This window comes from Diorhabda carinulata, chromosome X (genome assembly GCF_026250575.1).
Source record: "Diorhabda carinulata isolate Delta chromosome X, icDioCari1.1, whole genome shotgun sequence".
NCBI classification, from domain to species: Eukaryota; Metazoa; Arthropoda; class Insecta; order Coleoptera; family Chrysomelidae; genus Diorhabda; species Diorhabda carinulata.
Genome location: NC_079472.1, coordinates 39,679,439 through 39,691,713, shown reverse-complemented (window position 1 = coordinate 39,691,713; position 12,275 = coordinate 39,679,439). Strand labels below are relative to the sequence as shown.

The 12,275-nt window shown below is 32.7% G+C and overlaps 1 protein-coding gene across 1 annotated transcript in view; it reads left to right on the top strand.

Annotated features, from left to right (window-relative positions):
- The window catches only part of LOC130902217 (CUGBP Elav-like family member 4), a 1,507,660-nt gene that overhangs the window by 183,929 nt on the left and 1,311,456 nt on the right, over positions 1-12,275 (top strand). The window contains exon 3 of the mRNA XM_057814156.1: positions 2,890-2,972. Coding sequence (XP_057670139.1) covers positions 2,890-2,972 — 83 coding nt within the window. The remainder of the gene's footprint in view (positions 1-2,889; positions 2,973-12,275) is intronic.

Below are 12,275 nucleotides of genomic sequence, written 5' to 3'. Positions count from 1 at the left end.
TAGTAAATAGAATATTAGAAAGCATTAGGATAGACAACATCTACTCATGCTATATTGATATTATATTGAGTCGTTTACAAATGAAGTAAATATAGCTGAAGAAGTATCTAAGAAGGATATGGACAAGAAGAGATTGACAAATAGTATTAGTATTATTTCTAATGTAAAAACCATTGGGATCAAGCTCATGTGACTACACTGTTCAATCCTTACAAGTGAAATAAAAAAATCGATGTTGTTCCATTACTATCATTTTTATATGTCTTCATCGTCGTCATTTTTGATATCGGATTCTTCGCTTGCTATAGATACATTCTGATTCTGATTCAGACTTATTCTCAGAATATTTGATGTCATGGGAATCCTTATCATCAGATATTAGGCAGCGCTCTGTGTGTCATCATCCAAATTTTGGTAAATATTCAACTAAAAGAATTAACAAATAAAATAACGACAGGAGCACCGCTTTGAACAATTTCAAGAATAAAGTCTTAAGGACTCATACTGTTCAATAACATCAAATTTAATATATTTTTTTTTTCATTTCTATTCATTGATTTTGATTACCAACAAGATTTTGTATAAAGTCTCGGAAAAAATTTTGGATACAACAAATAACGTAGAAATTATTTCAAGAACTTTGGTCATTAGACCTAGATTGATAAGGGTTAAGAAACTAATAGATTCTGGATATTATTGCTGGGTTTTTTCCAATTCAATAGAGTTTGTTGCGTATTGACGGATAAGAATTATTACTTCTGTGTCGGAAGTTGCGCTGATATAGTGAAATTTGAATATAAATCTTATGAGATGATGAAAGTTGACACCATTACCTCTCTAACTGGTCATCCGATCACTAAAGGGAAGATTTAAAAAACTATACGTAATTTAAAAAATAACAAAGCGGTTGGTCCGGTGGAATTACTTCAGAAATACTCAAACTCCTTGATGAGAGAGGCATTACAGCACTGCATAAAGTGTTTACCATCATATATGAGACAGGTCACTACCCCAGGCAATGGTTAATCTCTACTTTTATCTTCTTGCCTGATGAGCCATACCTTAAAAATATTTCTAAGATCATACTCGGGTTTAGGCAAGGGCTGGGCACAAGAGAGGTAATAGTCGCAATACAAGTGGTTGTCCAGAACTGCTATGAAAGAGAAAGGACGTTTGCTTCTGTTTCATGGATTATGAAAAGGCATTCGATCGCGTACAGCTCCACAAACTAATGCAGCTCCTCAAAAGGCTCGATATAGATCAGAAAGACATCCGATGCATTGAAAACCTATACTGGAATGAAACTGCGCAAATAAAACTAGACAACAATATGTCCGACAACACACAGATCAAAAGGGTCACAAGGATGAGTGCGGTCTTCACTCTTATTCAATTTATATTCCGAAGCAATTTTCCAAGAGGCCCTAGAGATTATAGAAATGAGAATCAAAGTTAATGGGACGTGGATTAAAAAACAAAATTTATGATTATTTGATGAAACAGAAATATGTTTGTAAATGCCACCATCACATTTAAGGGTGGATAGAGAGGGTGGATAAATTCAAATATCTGGGAATCTGAATCCTCTAAGACTGGACATCAGACAAAGAAATAAAATGTCGCATTGAACAAGCCCGACAGGCATTCTTGGGGTTTAGAAGAGTGCTTACTTGTCTTGATTTTGATCTTAACCTACCACTGAGGTTCGTGAAGTGATACGTTGTGTCGGTGCCTTCTCTACAGCATGGAAGGCTGGACATTGAAGACGACTGTGATCAACAAGTTGGAGGCTTTCGAGATATGGCTACACCCCAGAATCCTTAAGGCGCATTGGACGACTGGATTGAAAAACGAATAAACTCTGAGAAGCATCGGCAAACAACGTGAATTATTTGAATGAATTTAGAAAAGAAAAATGGAGTACCCAGGACACATTATGCGAAGCAACAAATATCAATTTTTTTCACCTACTGATCGAAGGTAAAATTGAAGGAAAGAGAGGGATCGGAAGGAAGAAAATATCTTGACTGCGAAACATCAAGCAGTGGACAGTACTACAAGATATACATCCTTAATACACACCGCAAGAAATAGAGAACCGATTGAAAATGATATCGCGAACATCCATTTTTGGATATGCATTGAAAGAAGAAGAAGATGAAAATTGGTGGATTGAAGATATTTTACGAACTTTATAGCTACAGTTCATAATCACAAGTTTTGAATAATGCTATTTTCACACACTTTTTCAATTCAAAACAGCTTAATGAGGGTTGTTATAACGAATAGAAATCAGAAAAAAAAACTAGCAGACAGAAAAATTTCTTCACTGTTCAAGTCAAAAATCTCTTATATAAAATATTAGAATGAATTTTATCTTGAATTGCTTCCATGTAACCTTCCGGAAATCTAAAAAAAATTGTCATGAGAACTTCTAGCTTTAAATTATCACATTTTGGAAAGACAACTGAGTTTAGCATGAAATTATTGAAAGTATTGGATTTAAAATATAGAAGACTTCATTTATAAGGAAGAACAGATTTATTCAGTAAATTTTTCTATCTAACCTATATTTAGTTTAAAAAATTTATGAAAACTTAACATTTTTTGTCATTTTTTAATTATATACAACATTTTTCTTGTTCAACATTTTTCCTCAATAACAAAAACTACAATTTCAAAGTAGAAACTATTTTTTTTTGTTCTGCTTTTATAGTAATTAAATTGTTCATTCCATTGAGACTATATAATGAAAAAATGCTCATAAGAGACTCATTACAGAAATGGCAACGTAATGAGTCTAATTTTTCAAGAACACTAAGCAAAACGAAAAACTGTGTCTTCTGTTTTTTTCCCGATTAGTCCCTGAAGGACTTGTTGTGATTTCAGGTTGCGCATTTCTAACCTACTTCAACCCTGAGAGCGCCCTCAACGCCCAGAACGCTCTGCATGAGAAGCATACTTTGCCAGGGGTAAGTTTCTACATATTTTTTATAATGATTTAATTGTGAATATCGTCAACATTCTGCAGTCATTATGGTGTATTCTCGCAATTGTGAATAATTACTAATACATTACTGCTATGATATTATCGACATTGACTTCAAATATTTGTATAATCAACATGTTTATAAATTGAGTACATTTTAATTCGATGAAAGAGCAAACAGTTGATGAAGTAATGAATCCAATCACTCTATCACTTTTTTCTCATTTAACTTTTCTGGTTTTTTTAGAATTTTATCATTTTTTGAATGAGCACACATGCTTTATCTCTAAAATACTCCATGTTGAACAAAGAGGTCGGCATGAGTCAAGCAACAAATTAGTATTAAGAAAAAAAATACAGCGTCAAAATAAATTTATTAAAGAGGTGTTCAAATTGATTGCCACCTTGATCAAAGCATTTACGACAACGTTTATTAACGAGGTCCGTAAGCTGTCCGCGAAGAGTTTCATATTATTCTTAAGCTGCAGTTTGGAGTTCGCGAAGGGTATGTGACTTGCAAAAGCGCGGTCCTTGAGAAGTATCCACAGAAAGAAATCACAGGATGTCAGGTCACATGACCATACAGGCCACTCAATGAATCCTAGTCTGACTATCCATTCTCAAAAATGAACATTAAGATTCCCCTACACGCATAACGCGTTGTGTGGCGATGCTGAATGAAATGACGGATGTTCGCGAGTGTCGGATCTTTTTCCAATTGTCCACGTAAATTTTCGAGCATTTCCAGATAACTTCGACCCGTCAAGTGAACCTCAAAAAAGTACAAAGCCGAGAGATCTATTGCTTTGATACCTGCCCATACACACCCCAGACATATTTAATTTTTCTTCAATGAAGATGGGAGTACATGCAGTTATGCCGATCGACCGTACCGTTCACCTTAAAGGCTGCTTCGTCAGACCACAAAATGGAAAGGTGTCTAGTCTTCGGTCGAAATCATCTTCGTAAAGTGTTTTCGTGACAGACAAACTGTCTGAAGCACGAACATGCTTCGTTTTCACCTTTTTCAAGAGCGATGCCTGACTTATGCCGACCTCTATATTCAGATGAAATTTTTGCCAATCTGGCTATTCGACATAGATATTTCAAATAATTTGAAGAGAAATTTTCAGTATATTATTATTATATATAGATTTTTTAGGAAAAAAAGTTTGAACAGAAAAAAGGTTACAAGGCGGAGTATATGAAAAGTACAATTAATGAAAAAATTGTTGCTCCTTCTTTGTTGTACGGGCAGTTAACGAAAGTATCCAGATGGTTGAAGACGATTGAAATGAAAAAATGATGAAAAATTGAAAATTAGTCTTGTGCGGAAGATCAAGCTTAGATTAGATCTAAGCAAAAAATGTATCCGATCAATAACGTCAGATAACGTGAGATAATTTAATAAGAGAGACCATAAAAGGAAACTGATGCCGCCATCAACATCCCATGAATTTGAGAAATGAATCAAATTGATCCTGAAATTTTATTATATCTGAGTATTCAACAGTATGTCGTTATTGGTGCGTTGAGATCTTTCTTATGAGTACAAATTTGAATAATGTGCACTTCTTCAGTGCTTCAGCGCTATAATTCTATCGCCCAAAACTTCGTTATAGGAAACTTAGCTTGGTTTCAGTATTCCGTCTTTACGAACAATTATATAGTTGAAACACCAAAGACATATTCTGTAATTGCTGTGGTGTTTATTACATGGATCCTGCCAGACTGTCTACATAAATCGCTAACGTGCGATTTTGGTTACGTGAAACAATCGAATGGTCTTCCTCCTACATGTCTGTACCATGCTATTAAAGTAGCAGAAATTTCTGTGATAGTATAGGTGTCAAATATATCATACAGCTGAGATTTGGTACGTATTTCTGGCTTATAATGTTCGAGAAGTAAACTGTTCTCTTTTGGCAATGATGTTCAAACCTAATTTATATAAAGGCGAGTTGGTATTTGTTCCGATAAATACCTTCAAAGTTTTGATAAGTATTTATTTGTTATAGCGACGTATAAGGCACAATTTTCTTGTGCACTTCACGATTAAGGTTAAAAAATATATTTCTGTCTTATTTTTCCCATAGCTACCCATCTACTTATTTGTTCTTGCTATTTATCTTATAAAAATTATAGATAGAAAAAGAAACTTACTCAAATTCCTTAAATAAGTTAGTAGTCGAATCATGATTGTAGCTTGTTTCGAACTTGTTAAGAATGATGTGTTGTTTACTTTTGCAAATCCATAATCTACTTTAAACAATCCAAAACTTCAACAGATATGATACTAAATGAAGTACCACTTCTTTGATTTAAATTGGTATACAAAAATGGTTCACCTAACATACCAGTAATAATGAACAGTGCTTGCAATTGGTCAATATATAATAATAGAAGTAGGTAACTGGACAGTTTTTTATATTTACTCTGTGAAATGACGATAGAATATGATGATTGTTGACATTAGTTCATAATATGAAGAATTATTCAAATGACTAGATAAACTATACCCTCAGGAGGTATTTAAAAAAATCATAATGTTTGAATTGAATACAAAACAGCCTAAATTGGAAAATATATATTATCAATTATATTTTGTTCACAATTGTTCCAAACACTGCATGTAAAAACAAATGTATACCATGCAATCAACTAAATGTAATCGGGTACAAATATAAATTGAAAATTGGTTTACTAACTGAAATAAATGAATGGCATAAGTACAATGTAATTTCTATTTCTATAACCGGTAAGAAAAAAGATATAATGATGTTGAATCCACTCTGGGAATTTCGCAGCTCTCACGCAAGTTGTAAATTTTTCAGTAAGCGAAGAAAGTTTTTCCCATTGTATTCCGTACGAATGGACAAAATCCGGCCCTACCGATCCACTTCGTAGTGGAGGGAACGTGGAGGATTGAAGGTAGAAGTTTTTAGGTGACCTCGTTGCGCTCTTGAGGGGATGTAATTTAGATGGCCAACCGGATGCTGTTAGTGCCGTTTTATTATACGGCATTATTAAAAAGCTATTCGAGTATAAGCGACAATTTTAGGAACATAAAACAACCAAAAATGTATTTTCCACATGTGAGAATGTTGAATATTTCGGTTTTTAGTGCTTTTTATGGAATTTATATTGAACCAAGCTATAATAACCATATTTTTGCATTAATTTTGAGTATTTTATACATGTCAATACATTTATAATGTAACTCAACTCAAAATTTATGATTTTGAGAAATTTTCACGTTCCCTATGTAGATATGTTTATGTCAAATCACTGTTTATGTTTTTTGCTATGATTACTTCTCTTTTTTAAGCTTACTGCGTTGAGATGTTGTTTGAATAAATGTTTGAATGATCATAATATCATATATTGGTCAGTTAAATTAAAATAATTGACAATTAATAAAAGTACGACATTCAAACTATAATACGAGGTACAAGTAGTTGAAAAATGGGTTAAATTATGTTTGAGTAAGCATATGGAAAAATACCACGCTTTTGCAACATATACAAGGTCTGTCAGCCTAAGATATTAATCACATTGAATAAATATTTCAATATTTGTGTCAACCAGTTTTGAATGATATAAAAAAATCAGTTTAGTGTCGTACATTTATACCAATGAACATGTAACTATTTGAAAATGGATTTTGATGAAACAATTCACCTAACAAAAAATAACATTGTCAAGCAGTTCTGTGATATATTTTAGAAATATCGGGATGCGATCTCTATAATAGAATGATTTTAAAAATATAAAGTATTAGATCAGATGTAGATAAACAGCAGCTTTGGACAAACCGGATTGAGACAGAGATAAGCTTTATCGTCATTAGAAAATTTTACAATTTTATGGACAAAGTGACATAATTTTATATTAGATAAAATAAATCAATAATTTGGGCTAATAATAATCATATAACACATAATATCCTTATGGTAAATTGTAGAATTCTGCCACAGAATAATAAGATCTTTCAAGCAGAAATACCTTTTAGGAATTTATAAAATTAATTTGCCACTTTTAATTCTGAAGTTAGCTGATAGAATAATTCTTTGGCACTGAAGATGATGAAATTTTTTATCAGATCAGAAGTGGGTATAGTTAAGAAAATATCCAAATTCTTTCTTCTAGAAGAGTAACTATGAATGCTTCTCACGATAGTATTAAGGGTAATTGGCAAGAATATTTCTTATATTTTCTAATATTTCGCTTACCTTAATGAATTATACAACTAGAGAAATTTATTATGAAATAATTTCGAACTACAATTCATCTCTCTCAATAAGACTTCTCAACATAACCTCAAACGTTTTGACATAATATGAAACTAACCACTATGACACGAGACTGTTCAATAGAAAATTATATCAGAACTTCAGAAATTCACCGAAATAAGCGTTTCTCTCTACAACATTATGTTTTACTTTCTTTTAAGTATAATTTGGCGGATGGGGCACTAAATAGTAGTTTGGTTGTTGTTCTGCATTATTTGCATCTACTATGACGTATCTATGCAAATCCACTCCAGCTTCTATTGAAGATATCAAAACAATGAATTCCTTTAATATCTTATTTCTTAGACCTTTCGATATATTAATACATCTAGATGTTCTTGATTTTAGGTCTTTTCTGTTTTAAAATTAATTTTTTTCTATAATTTTCAATAGATCAAAAATCAAGGACATTGAGAAGCAATAACAATGAATTGTTTATACAAGTAAGCTTTTAATTGGCATCAAGAGAACGTGGCACGCACTTTGCTAATATAATTTTTGCATAAATATGTAATCCTGCCAAAATATTGCATACCCATTTTGATTGGAAATTTATTTCATTAGCTATCTCACTTACTTCTATTGGACTACTGCCGTATACAATACGACTTGTTTTAGAAGCAGAGAGAAAATCATTTTTGGGAACGGAATATTCTAAGATAATATTTACGTTAATTTCATTGGATGTCTTTCATTGTTCTCAAAATGAAAACCGTCTATATGAAAAGTGCTCTTTATCTGTACATTAAAACTTTTTGACAAATAATTTCAGAAACATTACAGAAGCTAAGTATGTTTGATACTTGTATCAAATTTTCTTAGTTTATGGAATTTTGGATAGCATCAGTCAACTTCCAAATTTGAATTATCAAAATCCTTAGTTAGTTAAGTAGACTTAAAACTGAAAAAGAAGCTCTATTCACATAACTGAGATATTATAGTAAGTTCATTGTAAATATAAAAATTTTAAAATTGGTTACTCAAATAACCCAGTTGTTGGCTTACGAAACCAATGATTCTTTTAAATTTTGTTCTAAAATATTCAATTCCAAAATAATGGATAGACTTTTGATGAATTTCAGGTACTAGGTTCACAGAAATGAAAATAAAACTTGTGATAGTATTATAACATTACAATATTAATGAACATAAGAATATTAATCAATTCACCCATAGAATTACAAACTTTACATTAGTAAAGCCCTAGGCACTACACTACACTACTAGGCATTCTTTGTGCCCTCAAAGATTTTCGACATTTAAGACCATAATTTATTAAAGAAAAGTTTTGTTTTGTGCATATGATATAAAGTCCTCTTTTGCATATCATATGTCGTGTCAAATTATTCATCAATTGTTCACTAGTATTAGTACTTATAGGAGGTTCAATATCATATTTTATTAGTTTATTTACCTGTGCTAAAAATTTATGAATTATAAATTTATCAACTCAACTTAGTGTTTTAGTTTTGCCTTGTTCGAATATCCCGCGATCATTTTAAAAGAATCTGCGAATCTGGCTTTAAGCAATAAACTTCCGCGGACTGCAAAATTTTCGTTGAATCAGAATACAATGCTATGAGAATTATTTGTAACTTTGTACATTAATTACTTATTTTGTCAAATAAATAGGCATTGTGCTCATCTACGAATAAAGCAACAAGGCTTTCAATGCCCTTATCCTTAAGATTTTAATGAAATATATTTATAAAACACCTCTAACTCCAACCACCCATTGTCGCTGATACCTATGGCCAAATGATCGAGAACAATAGCAACAATATTTTCTGAAATGCGCTTATATGATTATATAATCATAGATGGAGTCACTGAACTTGATGCCGAAAAAGTAAACATGGTGAGATTAGATTTTGCCAAGCCTTGATCTACAGAAATCGGGTTAGGTCCATGTGTGAGTTTTTTGAATCTCTTCCCGAGACGATAGTAAAGTGTCTGTCGATGTTTCACATACTTTTTAGCAACTTTAGTTTTAGAGATGCCGTTGCTTACAACGTCGAATTAAATAAAATATCCAGTTGTGGGAATGTTTATTTTTTTTTGAAATCAGTTGCTAACACATAGATCAAATATTTTCATCATCATTCTTAATCTAAACCACAATTTTATATGTGTAAAAATGGACCTAATTTTAATTTAAAGAAGCATTCATAATGCCCTCACTGACATAATGTCGAATTTTTACTCATAAAATGCAACAAAATTTTTCTTTGTCAATTATTATCACGTTTCGATGAATTTTGAACGGAGACTTTACAAAAATGAAATAATTTTCAAATACTCTCACTACTTTTTTCGTACAATTCTTCGTAACATTAGAAACTAAATCAACTGTAACAATATCTGGTCAAATGTGTTCGCATCGTTTCTTCTTGGATTCTGACAACCCATAAATATTCGTTATGATTATTCAAATTTTGCAGTGGAAAAATAAAAATTTATAATTACTTTGTTTCATTGAAATTCTATGTTTAAAAATCAAATCTTGTCTGGCAGTATCTGAATATTCCGAATTGTATCGCTTGATAGCCCAGCGAGTGGAAGCAGGTGGTCAAGGGTAACGATTTTAGGGTGAAAAGAAATTGCTTTATATGAGAAGAAACGGATTGTAGTACATGGACGTGCCGGGATGAATCTTTGATGGAACGGTAAACACAAAATGAAGGGAAGAGGGAAGTTAAACCAAAATATCTAACACTATTCTCCAATGTGATTTCACTTTTATGTGAGCTTCAGCTGTTTAAGAAAAAAAGGATCCCTATAGAACATGCTTATCAAATGATAAAATGTCTCATCTGTTATACTAGGATTGAACATAGAAGCTAGACGAATTTTTGGTTCATTTGAGAAAAAAATTGAAATTGATTTCAAGCTACAGAAAAATTCGGTTATTCGAAGTCTCACCATTCATGTCAGTATGTTTGTTTTAATCTTTTTTATAGCCTTCAAATTGAATATTGCATATTCATTTGTGTTATTATTATCCTTCATTTTTCATTGTACTAAAAAACGAGGCGGCAATTGAAAACCTTCTGCGAGTTAAATTATATCAGATATTCATCTGCAACTTTGACTAGCAATAAGGGGGTAAGGTGTAGGAACATTATTACTAATTTAGAATATTTTTCGAACTTCCCATTAAATGGTTTTGGAGACGATAGATCGAATCGAACTTGTCTGATTGAGTTAACCTTATTGACGTTTCACAGGTAACATTGAAGGCTACTTTTCAATGGAAGTTGTGGTATTCATTGTTTCTGTGATATATAAACGTTTTAAAATTAGTGAGATTTCTGAACAAATATGCTATGTATTTTTATCTTACTAGTATTCAGTGGTGAATTGTAGCTGATCGTACCGTGTTTTTATAGAGGTACGGAATATACTTTTCACGTATCATCAGGAAATTATTCTTATACCAACTAAAAACCTACTTTTCTTTTCGTCCTCTGTTTCCCCTGCAGCACTGCCGTTAGGTAGAGGACCTCTCTCCCTTCACGTCCATGAAGTCCACAGCTTCTTATTCTTTAACTGCCTGCTTTACTAGCTGCTCGATCCCTTTCTAGATAGCACTGTTTTTTTAAAACCTCAGTCACGAAAGAATTTGTCTCTTCCCAGGCTGTCTCTGATAAGACCATGATGTCAACAAGGTCTCTGCACGAAGCTTCTCCTTTAAGATAGTCTTCCAACAATTGCGGAAATACTCTAAGTAAAAGCACGTCAAAAACACAGACTCACGGTTCACTTGAGGTTATGTCCATCGGCCAATTTCCGAAGAATTCCATTGTTTTGCCATCGTTGTAAGCTCTTGGTCCGTTCTTCATCCAGGAGCTCTGCTTTGGATGCTCATTCAATAGAACCTTTGTGCCTTAGAGGGCACTTCTCTCTGCAGCAAATAAGTATATTACCACTTACAAGTCACTCAGTCGATATACTGGTATTATCTTTTGTGTTTTCAATTCCTCAGCCCATATTAGTATGCCATAAGTGAGTGCAGAGGTCACTACAGATGATAATAGTTTCCTTTTTTTTTAGCTGTGGACCTCCTAGATAGCGAGGTAGCTTAGATGTTATTTTATGCACCCCGACTTGCAATGTGATCGTTTCCAGCAGCTATCTAGTAGTACTTAGCACTGCCTCAGTTTTTTGTTCAGCTAATTTTAACCTAACCGTATCCAATTACTGGCTGATATTTTCGAAGTTGATGTCAAATGCTCAGTTAATCTCTTCTAGATGTTTTGCTATAATCACAACAGCAGCATCGTCGGCATACGTCACAAGCTTGATATCCCTTGGCATTTTCACCTTGAGTAGTCCATGATTCATAATATTTTCTACATTGGTGGACGTAGAACAGAGCCTTGAGGTACGACTCCAGTGATCCTGTATTATTTTGGACCAGTTTCGGTGTCGTATTTCAGGATCGTGCCAGAGAAGTAGCTTGGCATTATTTATAGCTGTTATCCCGGTACGTTCTTGTCGCTAATGGATTTCAGAAGGGATTTCAATATAAAATACCACTTAACGGAATTGAAGACATTCTTGATACCAAGGGTTGCTACCATCTACTCCCTGCAGTGACGTCCTCTTGTATGTGTGTGAGTGTATGTGACTCATCGAGATGAATTTGTATCTAAGCTGATCACTGATGTACATTGATTATCAGATTTATTTTGGAATAATTTGAAAATAGCTGGATATACAAGAAATTGAGTGCCGTATGAGTCAAGCACATAAAATTTTATTAACAATATATATATATATATATATATATATATATATATATATATATATATATATAAACGGTCAGGATATGGTAACTTTAAACCCGTTTCGTGGTAGAAGCATGGGAAAGTAACACACAAAGTTCTAAAATAACCTCATGGTTAATCAAATAACAGGCGTCTTGATCATAGAACATAAGTCTATCACAAAATCTTCACTCTACACGTATTTGATGACCAAAAATTTACCGA